Source organism: Hylobates moloch, unplaced genomic scaffold (assembly GCF_009828535.3).
Source record: "Hylobates moloch isolate HMO894 unplaced genomic scaffold, HMol_V3 SCAFFOLD_18, whole genome shotgun sequence".
Taxonomy (NCBI): Eukaryota; Metazoa; Chordata; class Mammalia; order Primates; family Hylobatidae; genus Hylobates; species Hylobates moloch.
Window position 1 is genome coordinate 49658728 of NW_026652293.1, and position 22732 is coordinate 49681459.

General features: G+C 35.6%; 1 protein-coding gene across 1 annotated transcript in view; it reads right to left on the reverse strand.

Annotated features, from left to right (window-relative positions):
• USH2A (usherin) overlaps positions 1–22732 on the reverse strand; it is a 798563-nt gene that overhangs the window by 346451 nt on the left and 429380 nt on the right. The window contains exon 36 of the mRNA XM_032136481.2: positions 4760–4911. Within this exon, the coding sequence (XP_031992372.1) occupies positions 4760–4911 (152 nt within the window). The remainder of the gene's footprint in view (positions 1–4759; positions 4912–22732) is intronic.

Sequence of the window (22732 nt, forward strand, 5' to 3'; positions counted from 1 at the left end):
GATAGTAGACTTCTGGCCTCTGTCAAAAAGCCACAGCAAGTATCTTGACTCTCCCTCTTCTCTGACACACACACACACACACACACACACGCACGCATGCATACATGTGTGTACAGGCATGCACACACACAATTTTATGAGCTATGTTGCTATTAGTTATGTTAAAATGGCATCATGCTAACATTAAGAAATACATGCATCCTACGGACTCTATCCCTAAGGCACAATCACAAAAAAACATTGATTGTGTTAATGAAGCTATGCAGAAAAGAGCAAAAGATGAATTATTTGAAGAGAAAGACTCTGAAATAAAATGTAATCCTTAGCTGTACAGGGGTCAGGAAGATTTCAATAGCTAAATAAGTAAAATAAGTGGTCAGAGGAAGATGTAGTTGGTAAGAAAGTAGAAAAGAGTTCAGAACTTTTTAATATCTTTTAATCGTTAGCTTAAATTCAGTTAACTAATCACTACAAATTCATAAGCATCACTCACAAATATTTGACCTTTCACAATTTACTAAATATATTGATAATTTCAACTTTATTCTTCAGGTACAAGCTCTTGCCTCCCAAGAGGTGATCAAACATGAAATCCTTACGCAGAAATATTATAAATTATAAAACCTTTATTTGTTAGGGTAAATATACTTTATCAATTATGAAAATAAATGTGAAAAAGAAAGTGTTAATTTTTAATAACTATGAGGTCACAACATGTTTTATTTTCATCAGAGAAAGGCTATGGGATTCTTTAGAACTATAACACTTGCTCTTTTGTTTTTAGTTTAATAGCTATGTACAGAAATGATGAAAAACTAGGATAGAAAAATATCAATTCATCATTTTAAGATTTTATGACAATGTAATTGGTTTTATTATGCCTATCTATATAGTTCATATTATTGTATATAGAATGATTTTAAAGCATTCCAAATAAAATGAGACTTGAAAAGTTGAAGAATTAAGGGAAATTCCAGATAATTATATTATAATCCTCAAATATTTGGTTAATTCAAAATAAATATGTTTTGTAACATTTCCTTAAATATTTGGATAAACACTTCAGTTTTTACTATACATTGAATTTGGCAATTGCACTATTTTTCTCTGACCTGGTCTTTCTTTTTTTTTTACTTTTTTGTTTATCTACCTTGCCGTAAAAGGAATATGAAGGAAAAGGCACTTGGGAAAGGTAAAAGTTGGCTTGGCTTTGGCCTGGAAACCTCTCTTGACACAGAAAAAATATTTGAGAGCAAATGTGCAATAAAAACATACAAACACTTTAATACATTGTAATTCTTTTGTTTGTTTTTAAATGGAGTCTCAATCTGTCTCCAAGGCTGGAGTGCAGTGGCACAATCTCGGCTCACTGGAACCCCCACCTCCTGGGTTCAAGCTATTCTCCTGCCTCAGCCTCCTGAGTAGCTGGGACTACAGGCGCCCACCACCACACTCAGCTAACTTTTGTATTTTTAGTAGACATGGGGTTTCACCATATTGGCCAGGCTAGTCTCGAACTCCTGACCTTGTGATCCACCTGCTTTGGCCTCCCAAGGTGCTGGGATTACAGGTGTGAGCCACCACGCCTGGCCATAAACTGTTATTCTTAATAAAACTCTTGCATTGTACTAGAAATTTGTGTAAATGATATTTTATTTAATTTTTTACACCAACTCTCTTAAAGTAGACATTATTTCTCTTTATAATAGTTGAGAAATCTGAGGCTTTGTAGAATAAGTATATCTCCTAAGGGGGTATAGGTATTTAAGGGGTTTAAGCAGGTTTAAGGCAGACTCCCCCTATAGCGTTTGCTTGACTATATTATATATTGCCATTAAGATTTAGATGTCTTAAATAACACACTTATTTGCTTCTTTGCGAAAAAAAAATGTGAAAGGGTGAATGTGTTTGTACATGTGTATTTATCCAGGTGTATTTATCTGTATAAGTATGACATCACTAAGGAACCAAGACAACTTTTTAGCCATATCACATAACAATGACCTATAGTCTTGCACATCATCCTTAAGAGAGTCCCTGGAGAATCTATCCGATGAATGTTCTAATACAAGACACACTCATAAAATTCTCAATCTTAGACTCCACTAGTGTTATGTAACATTGGCTAAGTGGAGAGTAAGAAAGCAAAGTGATTTTCTTATGGAAAACATTATTGTATTTTATTAAAGAATATTACACAATGTGAAGGGTTTCCCTCTAATATAATTGAAAGCAAATAAAGCATTTAAAAAGTTTCTGCTGCATTCTGTGAATTTTTAAGTTATTTCAAAATTTATAACACCCCAATTCATTGAATTTAATTTGACAATGCACATTAGCATCTAAAAATTAGGTTTAAAGGGTTTTCTATATTGGAATTTCCACAAGAGTCAAATACATTATTTGGATGAGTAAGAACTGAATAAACCACCGGGGAATCATTGTGTTTTTTTTTGTTGTTGTTGTTGTTGCTGTTTATTTTGTTTTGGTTTTGTTTTTTTCCAGATAGGTACAGGGCAACTCCTTCTGAACCATGAATAATAGCTAAAAAACTGGTCAGATTAAAAAAAAAAATTTGAGCTAATGCTACGTTCAAGTGGTAAGAATATAGAACTTCTGTATGTCTTTTTATTTTTAAAAATACTACATCAAATTCATATTGTTTATTATATGAGCAATTTGCAATTTGGAGGATGAACCGTATCACATTTGGGACTGTAAAGCATATTCCTCATAGAAAACATTGAATAGTATTTCCTTGCATGCATGGATAATCTAAAGAACAAGAATTATCATTAAGAAATGTTAGATGAACAAAAAAATTGAACTCTTTCAAAATTTATTCTGATTTCTGCCAGCAAAATATTTAAAAATAGAAATGATATATTTTCAGTTTCAATGAAATTTTTTATTTAAAATGTCATAGCATTGGGCTCTAGTTAGATGAATATCTTAAGAAACTGTTATACACCATTGCCACGTTTGACTGAATTTTGTTGAGTATCACATTATAATTTAATGATAGAAAACTCTGCCTTTTAAGATTGATTCATAGATTTCTTAAGTCAATAAGGACACATTAAAAAGAATCATCAACAAAAAGAAGCTGAATCTGTAATATCCTTCATGATTGTGCTAGCTATCCAGGGCTATTTAGAATACTCAGATATGGAATCACTTAATGGGCACAAAAATATTTCGCAAACCAGTTGAAGACCATGGGCTTTAACTTCTTGGTAGCGTATAGTTGACTTGTTCTAAATAAAGACATTGTTGTTCAATCCCAGTGATTAGAGATGGATCATTGACTAGGGAAAAGCGTTTGCATACTGAGTACAGGATAAAGAAAAGTACCAAGGGAGAAAATAACTCTGTGCTGTAAGTCAGGATTGAGTCTGGAATGTACGAAGCCGTGGCAGACTAGGTTTTACAACCCAATTCTATTTCCCCCCTTCCTATCAGAGCTTTGTGGCATTTGATTTCTTAAGGTTAACGTAGCTACTGTCTGTGCAGGATGCAGGTGGATAATGCAGGTCCCCCTTATTTAATGTTGCCAGAACATCAGGAGACACCGCTGAGCCAATTTTGTAGCCAGAACTAACATTTGCAGCTTACATTTTGAAAAAGTGTAAATTTCAATCTCATGTGATGTGTTCTTTTGTTTCTTTTTCTTTCTTTCTTTTTTTTTTTTGAATGGAGAAGAAAAGCTGGCCTATTGCCATTCCTGCATTTAAGGGTAAGTATCCATCAGAGGGGTCTGGGCTATAAAATGCTTAATGGCAATAAAGACTACAGCTCAGCTCCGCCGATGGATGCTGTTAGGTGCTTGGAAAGCAACCAATCTCTGAAACAAAATGAGAGGTGTGATCAAAAATAAGGAAGCAGAAATTTAAACATAGAGTTGCTTTCCAAGGTAATATTTATATAATACACTCTTCAGTGAAGACAGCATGCCCTAAAATGATAGGGCATTAGCAAACATTGCCAAAAAATACCTAAGACTAATGAGCATTTCCATCTAAAGAAGCAAAATCTAATTAATCAAGAAAAATGCACAAAAGTGTAATGTGATGTTTTGAAACTGAAGACTGTCCTGCTAGTTTATGATAATTATGTGCTATGAATTGGGTTTTAAAAATTATGTTAGGAATAGAAAATATAATCTTGTCAAGCTGTTAACTGCTAATGAAATATAGATATACATTTCAGATAATAGATTTCTGAAATATGAATATCAAAAGCTGATATTAATGTAATTTTAAATACCATTCTTATGAAGCTGTATCACATAAAACTATTTTATCCTAATAGATGAGGTAAACTCAACCTTTTAATTGATTAACTACTTGTTGGGGAGCAGTGTTGCCATATTGTGGCACTTACGGACTTTCAATTATTTTCCCTTTTTAATCTTAAACTTACTTAGATGTTGAGCCCATGATTAGAAAGAAAAACATCCACCTTCAATATGTCACTAAATTAGGAAAAATTTCATGTTTGCCTACTACACTAGCCAACTTATCTTTCTTTCAATAAAATGTAGACTCTGCCCTTCACTAGACCTATGTTCAGTCTCGAAATTTATGTCGAATATAAAATCTTAGTAACTCTTAAATGAACTTTTATAAAAAGAAAAATCTCCCATCTTGCTTGAAAGGCTAGCTGTGCAGAGGGTGAATCACCGCCACTTACTTCTTCCTTAATATTCAGTGTCATCTGACATTTAACACATTCCTAGAATGTAAATTTAGATACTCACCAGTGGGCCCAGAGCACAACCTTTGGCCGTGCATGCTTGGACTCTGAAGGAATGTAAACTCCAAGGAGCAAATCCATAAGCACGACAGCTGAGTTCTGAGGAATTGTGGATTAAGATACCATCTAGATATAATCCATAACTCGTGATAACACCTGGGAAGATAATAATTGCCTTTCAGTATGACTACTAGACAATAGCAAAGAAGGTCTTAAGGAAGCAAGCACTCTTGATGTGATTTCTAGTTTCATGGAATCATAAAATCACAGACTCTGGTATTTATCCTTGTCTAAACTCTGTCTCTTACCAAAGGATAAAATAGATGTTACCCTTGAATATCAAATTGTAAAGCTAATTCATAGAGAGACAGAAATAGAACCCAACAGTTCCAGCATGAGAATCTTTCTATTGCATCCTGTTAACTATTGTCATGTGTGTTTCAGATCAAAAATTAATAAGCATACTTATAATTTGTATTGCTTTCTAAAAAAAGATATTCTTAATAGATATGCCCCAGAAGTAAATCGACCTTATTTGTTAATGCATTCTATATGACTCATAATGTATCAGGCACTATTCTAAGCACCTGGTACGCATTAGCTTCTTTTTAACCCTCTCTTCATAGCATTCCTATAACAGGCAAAAGAAAAGGTATCATACTGGAGGAGAAACTGGCTTCCACCTGCACATTGTCAGTTAGGACATTCAAAAGGGCATCTCTTTATATGACCAGGTCCAATCATATAAGCATTGAAAATCTGCAGCAACCCAATCAAGATAGAACATGAAGGACATAGACCCCCCTAGTAAGGAAGATCCAGTGGCCTCACTAGGTAAAAAATTCCAAACAAGCTGGGTGTGGTGGCTCACACCCATAATCCCAACACTTTGGGAGGCCAAAGCAGAAGGACCACTTGAGCCCCAAAGTTCAAGACCAGCCTGGGCAATGTAATGAGACCCTATCTCTACAAAAAATAAAAATAAAAGAACTACAAACAAATGAACTACTAGCTGAGGGCAAAGAGAAGAAGTTGTAAATATCAGCTATGGTCTCACAACTAATTATATAAACAAGAATTATAAATGCTATCATATTTTATTTCTGCTTATTACACAGAGATTTGTATATTGTAACCAATTTTCCTTCCTCCTTTCCCTACTGATTCATGTAAATAGGGTTAGTGGGTATTAATTTATAGTTTAGTTTTTTTATGTTGAAGAATATCCAGGTGGGTTGTGTCTGAACTAAAAGGGGAATTAACATCACCCAGATAAGAATATGATGAGGGAGGTGACAGCACCATCATTTGTACAAAGCATAGTAGTATCATGTTCACTGGAAGCATAGAGTGATTGCTATTGGTAATGAAAGGTGGTGAAAAGTACAAGGGTGTGTGTGAATGTCCGCCCCAGCTACACATCCACGCTTCTATAGCCTGTTCTGTACGGCTGAACCTAAGAACTACAAACTACATTTCCAACTCTCTTGCTTGTTGGCCTTCTATTAGGTTTTGCCAGTGGGAGGCACTGCGAGGAGGACAGAAGCAGGAAGAAAGAAAATGTCCAGCTTCTAGCTCCAAGAGCTGAGGCCTTTGCTGACAGCTGCTGTGTCAGCAGGGGACAAAGCACCTGCAGCCTCAAGCATTCCAGACAGGAGAAGCATCTCTTCTGCATTTTCTGCCTCTTCAGTAGTGGAATGTTGTTGGCATATCAGCTCTGGTTGGGGCAGCATCCCATAATGGTTCAAATGTCAAATCCACAAGTGTAGCAGTAAGCAGCGGCTCCCGTCAATCATCCTTTTTTTCCTTCCAGTACCTGCCACCTTTCCCTTTTGTTCTTCCAGCCCTTCTTTACAACACCTTGAGAGTAACTTACTTGTAAAAAATACTCTCTCTTTTAAATATCTGAAATGTTTTCTCTTATACCAATCAGATCTGGGTCAATAAATTCTCTTAGGATTAAAACATTTTTTATTTAAATGAGTTAATACTTTTAAAAAGGTACTGCTGTGACTCATTTTCCTTTAAGAAGATAACCTTGTATAGTTTATCATTCTGATAAGTCCATTTCCCTTATTTCCAAATTTTTGGGAAAGAGTCTTTATTTTACTCTCAGGTACCACTTATAGCTCTAAACACACAAAAAGATGTGGCTGCCATTATCTGTTTTCCTTTATTTCTGGTGTGACCATCTATGGGAACTTTATGAATACCTATAGAAGGTATTTGATTTAATTCTATTTAATACTTGACACACAAAGACACAAATGAATTAAAGCTAAGAAGTGAAAGACATATAGTGAAAACACCACCTACCTATAATACATAGAAAATTTAAAGAGAAAAAAAGATATAATCAGGTAATAACAATGACCAAAAAATTCTTATGTGCCAGGCTCTCTGTGAAGCAGTTAATCCTAAAAAAAATCTTATGTACAAATAGTGTGTTATAGAAGCTCTTAAAGAAACCATAAGACCCTAGAAATGCTATCTACTTGACCTGCTTTTCAACTGAGATAGAAAGTATCCAAATCAATAGTTCCCTTTTCTTACATAATTGGGGAACAGAGAATGTCTTTTATGTTAGGATTATGTGCATAATATCTCATTTATCTGACATATTGGGAAATGAGATATTTTATAGAAGTTAATTTTCATTATAACTAAATCTCATCCCCTTACGTATGAACTCTAAAATTCTTAACAATTTTTGAAGGAAATCTTTCTAGTAAGTACTACACACTTACCTGTTTTCTCACACAGAATATAATGAATATAATTGAACCATTTTGTGAAGACTCCAACTTTGATTATGGACATCAAAGACTACATTCTCTAATTCTATAACGCTTCAGTGATTGATGAGATACAGGGTTCTTACCCAGCTTTTACCCTAAACATCACTCAGTGACTGCACCTTACCAATTCTTGTGTCATTGTTTGAGTTCTACATCCTCTCTCAGTGACAGTTTCTCCAAATTTACTTCTTCTTCTTTTTTTTTTTTTTTTTGGTCTATCTGACTCTAGTAAGTCAACCCTTAGCAATCCACGTTGAGAAGCTAGATAACTTTGACATCTGGAACTATGGATATAGGATATAGAAAGTGCAGACAGTTATTGAAAGAAGGGCTTAGACTAAGATGAATACATGGCAAATAAGCTGAGAATGAAATTAAGTGATATTTGTGACAGTTAATTCAACTGCTCAAAAACTTTTTAGTATCCAGGATGTATCTAACTGAGAGGTGGATGAGAATGAAGTCTAACTTTAACATAGGTGAGATCACACACACACACACACACACACACACACACACACACACACACACACACAGTTACCTGGCATCCTGTAGGTAAACAGCATTTGACAGCATATGGAGGAAAGGCTGAAGGATCAATTGTAGAACCACATTGTAGGACTAGTATTATACTGATACACACACACACACATCATACTAAGCTGATTTCAATATAAACAAAATCAATATAATATAAAACACTGCATGATTCAGCTTTAAAACATAGTTTTAATAAGTGATAAGTCTAAAACACCTAATAACATGACAATTTTAACTTCATTGACCTCAGATTCCTAAACAGAGTAACAAAAACTAACAAATATAATGTAGTGGACATTTTAAACTGAAGCCTAGGAAGATGCTTTTTTCTTTAACTAGAACACAGGACATGTATCAGTAGCTTTTGTTTTCCAACTTTTATTTTAGATTCAGGGGGTTCATGTGCAGGTTTCTGACATGGGTATATTGTGTGATGCTGAGGTTTGGGATACGAATGATCCCATCACCCAGATAGTGAGCATAGTACCCAACAGTTAGTTTTTCAGCCCTTACTCCCCATTCCCTGCCATTAATCCTCAGGGTCTGTTGCTGTCATCTTTATGTCCATGAATACCCAATGTTTAGCTCCCACTTACAAATGACAATATGCAATATTTATTTTTTTGTTCTTGTATTAATTTGCTTAGTACAAAAGCCTCCAGCTTCACAGATGTTGCTGCAAAGGACATGATTTCAGGGTTTTTTCTGTGGTTGTGTAGTATTTCGTAGTGTATATGTACCATATTTTTTCATTCAACCCACTGTTGATGGGCACCTAGGTTGATTCCAAGTCTTTGCTCTTGTGACTAGTACTGTGATGAACACACAAGTGCATGTTTCTTTTGGTAGAATGATTTGTTTTCCTTTGGGTACATACCCAGTAATGGGTTGCTGGGTCAAATGGTGGTTCTGTTTTAAGTTCTTTGAAAAACCTTCAACTGCTTTCCACAGTGGCCGAACTAATTTACATTCCTACCAACAGTATATAAGCGTTCAACCCTTTTCTCTGCAGCCTTGCCAGTATCTGTTGTTTTTTGACTTTTTAATAATAGCCATTCTGACTGGTGTGAGATGGTACTTGTTGTGGTTTTGATATGCAGCTCTCTGATGATTAGTGATGTTGAGCATGTTTGTTAGCTGTTTGTCTGCCTTCTTTTGAGAAGTGTCTGTTCATGTCTTTTACCCACTTTTTAATGGGGTTATTTGTTTTTTACTTGCTGATTTTAGTTTCTTATAGATTCTGGATATTTTTGACCTCTGTCAAATGGATGGTTTGTGAATATTTTCTCACACTCTGTAATTTGTCTGTTTACTCTGTTAATAGTTTATTTTGCTGTGCTGAAGCTCTTTAGTTTAATTAGGTTCCACTTGACAATTGTTGTTTTCGTTGCCATTGCTTTTGAGGACTTGGTCATAAGTTCTTTCCCAAGGACAACATCCAGAATGGTGTTTCCTAGGTTTTCCTCTAGGATTCTTATGAGATCTTACATTTAAATCTTTAATCCATCTTGAGTTAGTTTTTGTATATGGTGAAAAGTAGAGGTCCGGTTTGCTGCATAAGGCTAGCGAGCTACCCCAGCACCATTTTTAAAATAGGGAGTCCTTTCTCCATTGATTATTTTTGTTGACTTTGTAGAAGATCAGATGGCTGTAGGTGCACAGCTGTATTTCTAGATTCTCTTTTCTGTTCCATTGGTCTATGTGTCTATTTTTGTACCAGTATCATGTTGTTTTGGTTACTATAGCCTTATAGTATAGTTTGAAGTTGAGTAATGTGATGCCTCCAGCTTTGTTCTTTTTGCTTAGAATTGCTTTGGCTATTCAGGCTCTTTATGGGTTCCATATGAATTTTAGAATAGCTTTTTTCTAATTCTGTGAAAAATGATATTGGTAGTTTGATAGAAATAGCATTGAATCTGTAAATTTCTTTGGGCACTATGGCCATTTTAGTGATTATTGCTTCTTCCACTTCATGAGCATGGAACATTTTTCCATTTGTGCCATACACGATTTCTTTTACCAGGGTTTTGTAGTTCTCCTTGTAGACATCTTTCACCTTCTTGGATGGATGTATTCCTAGGAATTTACTGTTTTGTGGCTATTGTAAATGAGATTGCATTCTTGATTTGGCTCTCAGCTTGAACATTACTGGTGTATAGAAATGCTACTCATTTTTGCACATTGATTTTCTGGTGGAATCTTTTGGGTTTTCTAGGCATAAAATCATATCAGCAAAGAAAGACAGTTTTACTTCTTCTTTTCCTAGTAGGATTTCTTTTATTTCTTTCTTGCGCCTGAGAGTGGTGAGAGTGGGCATTCTTATCTTGTTCCTGTTCTCAGATGGAATGCTTCCAACTTCTACCTGCTCTGTGTGATGTTGGCTGTGGGTTTGTCATAGATAGCTCTTATTATTTTGAAGTATGCTCCTTTGATGCCTACATTGTTGAGGGCTTTTATCATGAAGGTGTACTGGATTTTATTGAAAGCTTTTTCTGTATCTATTGAGATGATCATGTGTTTTTTGCTTTTAGTTCTATTTATGTGATGAATCACATTTTTAAATATATTTCCAACTCAAGGAGATTTATGAATACATTTATTGATTTGTATATGTTTAGCCAAACTTGGCATCCTAGGAATGAAGCCTACTTGATTGTATTGAATTAACTTTTTGCTGTGCTGTTGAATTTGGTTTGCTAGCATTTTGTTGAGGACTTTTGTGTCTATGTTTATCAGGAATATTGGCCTGTAGTTTCCTTTTTTAGTTGTGTCTTTGACAAGTTTTGCTATCGGAGAGATGCTGGCCTCATAGAAAGTGTTAAGAAGGAGTCCTTCCTTCTTGATATTTTGGAACAGTTTTAGTAGAATCATTACCAACTCTTCCTTGTACATCTGGTGGAATTTGGGTGTGAATCCACCTGGTCCAGGTTTTTTTTTTTTCTTTTTTTTTCGGCGGGGTGGGGGGGCGGTTCCTACCAACAACAACAACAAACAAACAAAACACATCCTCAGAGACTATTATAAATGCCTCTATGTACACAAACTAGAAAACCCAGAGGAAATTCTTAGAAACAAACAACTTCCAAAGAACGAATCAGGAAGAAATTAAAACCCTTAATAGACCAATGTCAAGTTCGAAAATTGAATCAGTGATAAAAAAAAAACCTTTGCTAGCTTCGAGTTTAGTTTGTTCTTGTTTTGCTAGTACTTGTAGGTGAGATGTTAGTTTGTTAAATCGAGATCTTTCTAACTTTTTGAGGTAGCTATTTAGCACTATAAATGTTCCTCTTAACACTGTCTTTGCTACATCCCAGAGATTTTGGTATGTTGTACCTGTTTTCATTTATTTTAAACAAAGTTTTGATTTATGAGTAGCTCTGGGGAAAGTAAGATTTTGAGTCCTTGAAATGCCATGTAGGTATTTTCAAAATTATAGAATACTTAAAATAATCTTTTAAATTAACTAATTAGTTAATTTTTTTGGAGATGGAGTCTAGCTCTGTAGCCCAGGCTGGAGTACAGTGGCATGATCTCGGCTCACCGCAACCTCCGCCTCCTGGGAGGTGAATCAAGCGATTCTCTTGCCTCAGCCTCCCAAGTAGCTGGGATTACAGGTGCCTGCCATCACGCCCAGCTAATTTTTGTATTTTCAGTAGAGACGGGATTTCACTGTATTGGCCAGGCTAGTCTCGAACTCCTGACCTTGTGATCCACCCTCCTCTGTCTCCCAAAGTGTTGGGATTACAGGCATAAGCCACTGCGCTGGGCCAAAATAATTTAAAGTAATTTAAAATATGCTCTGGGCCCAGCATGGTGGCTCATGCCTATAATCCCAGCATTTTGAGAAGCCAAGGCAAGTGAATCGCTTGAGTCTAGGAGTTTGAGACCAGCCTGAGCAATGGGGCAAAACCCTGTCTCTACTAAAAATGCAAAAAGTTAGTTGGGCATGATGACATGTGCCTGTGGTCCTGGCTATTTGAGAGGATGAGGTGGCAGAATCACTCAGGCCCAGGAGGTCGAGGCTGCAGTGGGCCGTGATTGCACCACTGCACTCCAGCCTGGGTGACAAAATGAGAGCCTTTCTTAAAAAAGAAAATTAAAGTGTTCTGATCACTTACTTTGAGTCAGACAATAGGGTACATGATTTTATGCATTATTTTCTTTAACACTGACAACTCCAAAAAATAAGAATTGTTATTGTCATTCTCGTAAAGAGGAGGGAATGGATTCTTAGAGGGGCTAATCCATTTTACAGGGCCATACAAATATAAATTTAGTTGTGGAAACTGGCCATCTTACCCCAGTCTTGTCACTACTCTTGTTATATGTTTCTAGTCTAATTTCCTCTTCTAAAATTTTTAGGAATTTCACTTGAATTAAGAACTGGTGAACATGCTCTGGTTCTAAAAGCCATCAAGATGAGCCTAATAAAAAGATTAATATAAATATATTGAAAGTCAATCAAGTGCCAAGTACCATACTTGGTATTTTGGGAAGTAAGAACAGAAAGAATAAGAATAATATCTACCTTTATGGAAGTAAGAAAAGAGTTAAACATAGGTATAATTAAATAACAATTCAAGGGTTAAACAAGGATCATAAGCACCACAACAACTTTATGCCAAAAGAATGACATAATTAAATAGTAGGCAGTAGGTACAAGACCCTCTAGCAAGGAACAATCACACTGGCTAAAGAAGTGCTACAGGCTTTTTAGAGCAGTCAAGTCTTCCACATATGGTAGTGGGGTCTTCAATAAGTCATATGATGAAGCTAAGTCTCCCATGAAAGGTAATATGTGAAAAACCTATGTCTCAGGAAGATGCTTCTGGTGAGGAAAATGACATTTGCCATTGCCTAGAAGTAAGAAAGTGTAAGGTTTAGTAAAGGTATCCCAAATAGATCAATAATTTGTTGTTATTTCTGTAGCTGGATGTATTAGTCCCTTCTCATGCTGATAATAAAGACATACCTGAGACTGGGTAATTCATAAAGGAAAGAGATTTAATAGACTCCCTAGTTCCACATGGCTAGGGAGGCCTCATAATCACGGCAGAAGGTGAAGGAGGAGCAAAGGCATGTTTTACATGGCAGCAGGTAAGATAGCTTTTGCAGGGAACTCCCCTTTATAAAACCATCAGATCTTATGAGACTTATTCACTATCATGAGAACAGCATGGGAATAACATGCCCCCATAGTTCAATTACCTCCCACGGGGTCTCTCCCATGACACGTGGGGATTTTTACAATTCAAGGTGAGATTTGGGTGGGGACACAGAGCCAAACCATATCACTTGATAAAGTCTAATAGAAAACAAAACTTCAAAGGGAATTTGGGGCCTTAAATGACACTACAAGGAGTTGGGATTTTATGATGCACAGGAGACCATTAGTGTTTTTATGAACTGACTAGTGACAAGATAAAGTCATATACAGAAAAATCAATCTAGAATCACATACAAAATGGACCAGAGTAGGGAAGACCAGGCAGGTAGTAACAGTAAGATGGTTAAAAATATCAAACAGGAAAAATAATTATTAAAGCTGTCTTTTCCTGAATGTATAGGAAGTAGTCGTGAATGAGGCAGGGATGTGGGAATGCTGCATTTCAGCAGTAGTCTGTGGCAGGAGAAACATCTTTAGCAGTTATATATACTTTCTTTTTAATTAAAAAAAACTTGTGACACTTAGGGATGAATGTGTTAGATTGCAATATGGTATGATAAAGTCACTGTTCAGAAAAGAGTGTTCCTTTATCAAACATGAACAATGACGTTAATCTCATAAAAGCCTACTTCCAAAGCACTAACTTACCCTTCTGTTCCTGTTTAAAAAGGGAATTGTTTTTCAGTTTAAGGATAAGAAGAAACCATGTCTTGTGATGGAATTGTTCTGTATCTTGATTATATCAGGGTTAAAATCTTAGTTGTGATATTGTATTATAGTTTCAGAAGATGTTGACATTGGGAGAAACTGAATTAGAGATACATGGAATCTCTGTTTCTTATAATTTCTTGTGAATCTGTAATTATCTCAAAATAAAATATTTAAATTAAAAAATACTGTTGTGCAGGGGAGCATGCCAGGTAAGAAGACATAAACACTTTAAAGTCCAAAGAAGTTTATGCTAAAGCAATAATCACTGGATTGAGTGTTTTAATCAAGTACCATTTAATCTTCAGGAAAAACTCTTGATAGTGGAATGGGTTTTATTTTAGATGAGAAAAATAGATGACAAAAAAAGCTTTTAGAGAGGTTTGGTAACTTGGCCAGTGTTATACAGCTAGGAAGTGGTAGAGCTATGTGTCAGCACTGAAGCATTCAGACTCTACAGGGCATACAACTTTACAGCTTCCATATACCTATTTTTTCTACATTTTAAAAATCATGTAATAAAACATAACATATAAAATATATATAATATCAATTCTATTTTAATGACAAATTTAAAAGCAAAAGGCCATGTAACCATCACTCACGTTGAAAAAATAGAATGTTGCCAGCACCCCAGAAATCTCCTGTCCATAACTGGATCCCTTTCCTTTCCTCACAGATAACTATGAGGACTTGCTTTTCTACTGAGAAATGCATCCCTTAACAACATAATTAAGTTTCTCATGGTTTTCTAACTTATATTAATAGAGTTACGTTGTATATATAATTTTTGCATCTTGCTTTGTGTAACATAATATTCATGTGTTCTATACATGTTTTTGAGAGTGGCCATACTTCACTCATTTTTACTACTGTGTAGTATTCCTATAGGGCAAATGTTATTTATTTATTCTACTTTTGATAGATATTTAGAATGTTCCTATATTTTGGCTATGACATCAATGTAATTATATCCATTTTTGTATATGTGTCCTGAAGCACATATACAAATTTTCTAGGACAATTGTCCTGGAGAGGAATTGTTGATATATGTTCAATTTTACTAGACAATGCTCATCTCTTTTTGAAAGTATGTCAATTCTAGTGTACATGTGAGTCCATGTGAGTTCTCATTGTTCTACATCCTCAAAAAGAGCTTATTGTCAGACTTTGAAATTTTCGCCAGTATTAGATGTAAAAAATGTTAGCTTGTTTTGGTATTATCTTTTACTTTGGGATTATTACAGAAGTTGGCCCATTTTCTTATGTTTATCAGACATTTAATTTTTCTTCTTTTGTGAAATGACTTTCAGATGTTAACTCCAGTTTGTTATAGATGTGTAGGAATGTTTTATATATTCTGGATACAGTTTTCTGATGGTTACATGTGTTCTAAATATCATCTCTCTTATTACTTATCTTTGTGGGCACTTATAGTATATTTTGATAAGAAATAAATGTTAATTTTAGTAACTCCTTTATTATTATGAAACTACCTTTTTATACCTAATAATACTGCTCACTGTAAAGTCTTCTTTTTCTGATATTAAAATAGGCACATCAGCTTTCTTTTCTCTTTCATTTTTTGACTTTCAACCCTGTTGTATGACTTTATTTTAGTGGAGGAGGCTTAACAGCTAGTTCAGGGTCCTCTCCTCTGGCCTTGGGGACTTCTCAGGATGTAACTATTGGCTAAACACTCCTTGCAACACTACCTCAAGGAGTACACCAAATCCAAATAAATGGGAATCCATTTGAGGACTATCTACTAGTCCAAGCACCAAACCTTATTGTCAACGTCTTTTATAATTAATGGTTAGCTGGCATTAATGAGATGTAGCTGTACCAAGGAATGGATGTTAATCATTTACCAGATAGCCTCTATAAATGGTGTGGTTTCATTCAATGGCATTTTATTAAGCTTTGAGGAAAAATGAAGGAGCGCTATGCCTGTTGACATAAAAAGATGTTTATTCCACGTGAATTAGAGAAAAAAAGCAAGTTGCAGAACAGGATAAATTGTATGGCCAATTATTTTGAAGTATCAATTTTGTGCATATACATTTAAGTAAGTAATTATTCATTCAATCAACAAATTAGTTCTTGAGTGCCTCCCCTGTTCTGGGAACTATTTCAAAACAAAGTCAAAAGCTTCCAAGCCAATTGCCTTCTTTTTCAGGGATGTTCCTCCAACCACTTCAGCCCTTCTGTCATGACCACATACCTTTAAAACTTGGTTAGATAGCTAAAACTCACTAAGCTTTCATTTCTTGACCAACAAAATGGGGTAATATTCCTTGCCCTGGTGGCCTGACAGTTGATCTGAGAATCAAACAAGTGAGCATATATGAATGTGCTTTAGTAATAAGCACTGTGCACATAGAAGGGACACACATAGAGTTGTCCCTTGCTTCTAGTATAAGCTAAAGTTTTACTTGCTATAGGAAGCGCACCTTAGACTATCTCCTCCAGTTCTGACTTATGTCATGTGCTGCACTTCTCTCGTAAAAACTAAACTAACATCTCTCAAAAACAAGCTTAGGCAGGTCTGTATTCCTCCCTGGCACACTATCTGTCATTAGCCAATAGTTTCTTATATTTGTATGCTATCTTTTCATTTAAAATTCATTCCTTTCCAGTGAAGTCCAGAAAGTGCAAGGAAACAAGTATTTGCTAAATACTGTAAAATAATTTTTGTAAGTCTGCTGGGTTTAGATTTGGTTTCTGGTAGTCATCTGGCTCATCAGTAACTATGGGGTAGCTACTGTGAGCCAGATATTGTGTTGCATGCTGGTAATAAAGAAGTTGTCAGAACAGTCATGGTTATTTCCTTCACAAAACTTTCCATCTAAATGGAAGAACAACAGACGTTAGAGGTATTATGTGGATGTAAAATTTACTTTTTAAAAATCAGATAGATAGAAGGAAAATACGGCATAGAGAAGGGAGAGGTGGATGCTAACCTAGTCTGGGTAGGTTACATAATAGGGCTTATCTGAGAAACTGACCTTGATTTTTATTTTATTTTATTTGTTTATTTTTTGAGAAGGAGTTTTGCTCTTGTCGCCCAGGCTGGTGTGCAATGGCACAATCTTGGCTCACTACAACGTCTATCTCCTAGCTTCAAGTGATTCTCCTGCCTTAGCCTCCCAAGTAGCTGGGATTACAGGCACCTGCCACCCCCGCCCAGATAATTTTTGTAGTTTTAGTAGAGACGGGGTTTCGCCATGTTGGCCAGGCTGGTCTTGAACTCCTGACCTCAGGTGATACACCTGCCTCAGCCTCCCAAAGTGCTGGAATTACAGGCTTGAGCTACCACACCTGGCCGAAACTGACCTTTAAGCTAAACTTGGCACTCTGAGTTACTTCATCAAGAGGAAGATGTCATAAGCCATTATTTCACTACTGATAATTAAGGAATATTTTATAACAATAAGTGAAAAGCTTTCAAAGATATATCAATAAGTTGATTACTATTTGAAAAATTAAATATGATGGGTTTATTAGATAAGCAAGCTGCCACTAGAACCTTTGAGCTTGGCTCTTCTTATTGGCCTTTAAGATGTCTATTGTATTGAAACAAAGTTTAAGAAAATTGAAATTTTGTTCATTTACTTATTTATTCTTGCCACTCTTAGCATGAAGAAAGTCATTTTAAATTTATCTTCACGCACTACCCCCCCCCATCAAAAAAACAAACACACACAAACAAAACACCTCTCCGTGTTAAATGTGGATTAAGTAAAATTTAGGAATGAGTCAGGGTTTCAACAGGAAATCAGTGACAACTCAAATGGCAATGGAAGAGATTTTAGTGGAACTCTTATTTACAAAGATGTGGACAGGGTTCAGGGAAAGCAATCAGTGATAATAAAGCATTCCCAGCCAGTACTAGCTAGGATTCCTAGACCATTTTAACTAGTTGGCTAGGAGCCAGTAAACATCTTTATGTTTGCAGGGGAGAAGGTGAGAACAAATTCAGGAACTGGAGAAAGAAAGGGGCTTCGAATAGGAACTGTAGCCTTTACCAGAGGAATGCAACCCTGGAATCCAGAGCCATGCAGAAGGAGAGCCAAGAAGAATAAGTTCTGAGACTCCATGCTCCTCTCACCCTCTCATCTTTTGCTGTTGCTTCCCATGGACAAACCAACAGGAAGCCAGAGAGAGAGGAAGCCCATTGCCACCTTGAGGAAGAGTCAGCCTTACAGGGCATGGGGCAGAGTTGAAAAAGAGAGTGAATCTAGAAAAGCAAAAGAGAAATATTCACCATAAAAAAATCATTTATTCTATTACATTGCACCATATTGTATTTTTTCAGGCTTTTTCTTGCTTATTCTCTGGTGCTAACAATCAGTAAGACAGCTGAAGCAAAATAAAACTGTAACATGCCATGTGGCAAAGGGGGTCAGGTTCTGGCTTAATTCAGTTTAATTTAATCTAGTTCTAGATATTCAGTTCTTCAATGGATAATCCATAAAATGGATACTTAATTCCCATTGGCTGTACAGCAGAAGGAGTTTCAAGTTTATCACCTTTCTGTTTCCATAATGATAGGATTTTTAAGGTGTTTAATTTTCACAGGGAAACTGGATGATAATTGTCCACAAAGCATATCCACTGGGATATATATCTTTGTGCCTCTTCATCATGTTATGTCAAATTGTATTTTCTTAAGGTGCTCAATAGGTTGTCATATATAACCAAGGAAATTCAATGCAAGTACAATACAATGTAAATTTAATACAAGGTATCTCTATTTACACTAAAGAATTGTTTACTGTAAGAATTAAACAATGCTTTAGTGTGTCATAAAAATAACATGCATAGTGAATATAGATGCTCCAAACATATTTGTTTGTCTTTTCCAGTGCAGTATGGCAATAGGAGTATTAACTGAGGGCTCCCCCCAAGGTTCAGATGCTGATTGAATGTGGCAGATACTTCCCTGTGTGAATACTTGATCCTTCAATTAAAAAGGAAAAGAGAGAAGAGCTTTCACATTGTGGGATAATGCCTTATTACTGTTATGCTCTCCTAAAAATGGAATCAACGGAATCTAAAAAAGACTGTGCTTGGGAAATTCTACCTGACAAACTGACTGGAGGTGTTTCATAAAAGTTACACAAGGTTTGCTCAAAACTGTCAAGTAGTTTTCCTAAGTGATTCGCTGAGTTCTGTAATCCATTTCACCTATTAAAACTGAGTATTTCCAGGAAAGAAAATAGAATCACATTTTGACCATTGAAAAATAAAGTTATTTTAAACTAAAAAGTAAGAAAATCAAACGAAATACCAAACAGTTATCTCTCTAAAACCAGAGAAAAACCAGAACACAGATCTTGTGAATTTTAAATATTGGCACTAAGAACAGGACATTGAACAGGTAAAAGTAACAAAATTTTGTTTTCATATGGCTAGATTAAATTCTAAATTATAAGCCTTTCTACAAAAACTAGAGGCAGATAATATAGTGAATAAAACCATGAAGTTTTGTCATTCACACCTTGCTTTGATTTATACAATCTTTCTGCTTAACCAGCTGTCTTGATTTTGAGTAATTAAACTGTTTAATATTTATAAATCTAAGTTTCCACATTTGTGAGATAACAATACCTATTTCATGGGCTAGTTATGGGAATTAAAGTGCCTGGCAAATTCTTATAAATTATAGCTATTATTATTACTAATGTTATTAGTGTTAGCAAGAAATCAAGTATTTATTTCTATGCATGTATAGAATATTTAATTTGTATTTATACATACATCTTCATGTGCACACATTATAAAAATTTATTTCGATAGCATCATCTCTTAATGTGAAGGACAACATATATAGAGTGTGTGTAAGAGATCTATAGTTAATTGATTTCTCTACCACCCATTATTGACAGAATATATAAGCTTAAAACACTGAGCCACATGTTTTTTTAAATAACGTTCTATTGTCCTCAATGTACTACGTGTAAGTCTACAAAAATAATCAACCTCCTAAGATGTTTCTATTCTTTTTGACATGATTGCCACCGTTTTGATACATGTTCACATATAAATTCTCACAAAGATGGGCCAATATGAAAGACTAAATTAGGAAAATATTTCCATAAGCTTCTCAGGTCACCCTCTCTTCTCAAGAAGATGCTAGACCATGTCTAATGGGTGCCCAGCTCTCATGCTTCTCTCTCTTTCTCTTTTTTGTTTTAGACATGGTCTCACTCTGTCACCCAGGCTGAAGTGCAGTGGCACAATTGTGGTTCACTGCAAACCCTGCCTCCCACGTTCAAGCGATTCTCATGCCCCAGCCTCCCAAGTAGCTGGCACTACAGGCACACACTAGCATGCCTGGCTAATTTTTCTTTTTCTTTTTTTTTTTTGGTAGAGACAGGGTTTCATCATGTCTCCCAGGCTGGTCTGGAACTCCTGGGCTCAAGTGATCTGCCCACCTGGACCTCCCAAATTGCTGGGATTACAGGTGTGAGCCACCACGCCCAGCCACATGCTTCTCTCTTAATTATGCCCATGTTGTTATTAACAAATCCTGATCACAGTAAAGATTTAGCCTTTGATAGTGAGACATGCAAAGTGCAAACAATACAAGTCTATGTGCTGTCTTTCATTAGAATATCTACAGATTACCAGGCTGATGAAATCTTAAGCAAAAGGACTGGGTCTCAAAGTGTATGCTTTAAGCCTTCAGCAGGCCAAGAGGAAGATACCTCTCTGCTGCCTTTGAAATCATCCCACCTATGTTACATAATCATAAACTGTGCTCACAGTGTGCATTTGTGTATGTTGTATGATTGCATATGAATATGCTTCTCACATCAACACTATTACAATTTTGGTATTTTCCCTATCATCAGTAAATATTAATTCATTCAACAGCTTTATAACACCTCTCTACTCTGTGGCACTCTGCCAAAGGCCAGGACTAGGGCAGTGAAAAAGACACATATGATTCCTGCCCTCATGCAGCTCAGTCTAATAAAGAAACTATTTTAGGTCAATTTACTTAGGTAAAGATAGAGGTTAGTTACAAGGAATTATAGCTATTAATAAAAGATAAACATTTTATATTCTGTATTTTTAGTTAGTATTTTAAGAAACACATATTCTAATTAGTTTAAAATGTCACTATAAATGTTATGCTAGATAATGACGAATAAGTTTGGCATAGTCAGATAGCTATGCTGTTTTAGCAAGGTAGACTTGAAGTGTGAAGAAAAAACATATTTCAGGATTCTAAGGCCTAAGCTTCTAAAAAGGAATATGGCTCATGAGAATTTGGAAGCTCTCAGAAGCATAACTTTAATTATGCAATTGCAATCTACACAATACAGGTCACAAATGTATTAGATAGTAATCCTTTGTGCTACTTCTCTGTGATAGCTAATGGTCTCACAAAGGAAGCGTCAAGGTCCTACATAATAAGGGTTCCTATGGACCTTGGACCTAAAAGTTGCTCTTTTCAGCGGTTTTAAAATCATGTCTGAAATCACAGCCGGTAAAGAACACCTTTGCCAGAGGGAACATGGGTGCAAAGGACTCTGATTAGAGAAACATAGAGCTGGAGTGTCACACCATCATTTTTGCAGGTATGTGAAGCAAGGGACTAGAATTAAGCAGGACATATTTGAAGGCGCGCAAAGCCTTAGGTGTGAATCAAGTGATAATGACTCAGTACTTAAAGACTGTACTTGGCAGACTGAGGCGATTAATAGCAAGTAAAATTGTTTGTAATAGCAAAAATCACAGAAATGTCCATCAATAAAAAATGGGTCTTGCAAGCTGTAGTTTCATTCAGTGGGATTGCATACTGCCTTTTGAAAGAATGAGGTCATGTTCCACTGAACTGCAAGGAAAGATGTTTGCACCATATTGTGAAGTGAGAAAAGTAAATTCCACAACAACGCAAATCGTATGAGCTCACCCTTGTTTTAAAAAATGCATATTTTATGCATAGATCTCAATGTGATTATTAATCAGCAAATTTGTTTGTTTTAAACTAATGCTGTTCTTAATCTTTTTTTCTAGTTTAGAAGTTTATAGCATTGTATTACATCCTTCCTATATAATTTTTTTTATTATGGTAAAAAACACAACATAAAATTGGGCATCTTAACCATTTTAAGTGTACCATCGCGTTACCTACATACACATGGTTGTGCAACAGATTTGTAGAACTTTTTCATCTTGGAAAACTGAAGCTCTAAACCCATTGAACAGCAACTCTCCATTCCCCCCTTCCACTCAGCCCTTGGTAACTGTAATTCTAATTTCTGTTTCTGTGCATTCAACTACTGTAGATAAACTCACATAAGTGCAATCATGCAGTATTTGTCTTTTCATGAGTGGCTTATTTCATTTACCATAATGTCCTCAAGTTTCATCCGGATTGTATTGTATGACAGGACTTCCTTCTTTTTAAGGCCGAATGATATTCCACTGTATAAATATATCACATTTTGCTTATCTATTTATCTGTCCATAGACACTTGTGTTGTTTGCACCTCTTAGCTACCGTGAATAATGCTGCAATGCATCTTGTTTCCAATTCTTTTGGATATATTTCAAGAAGTGGGATTGCTACATCGTCTAATAATCCTATTATTAATTATTTGAGGAAACTCTACACTATTTTTCATAGCAGATGCACCATTTAATATTCCCACCAACAGTACTTAAGTGTTCCAATTTCTCCATATCCTTTCCAGAACGTGTTGTTTTCTGTTTTTTTCTTTAATAGTGGTAATCAAAAAATTTTTAA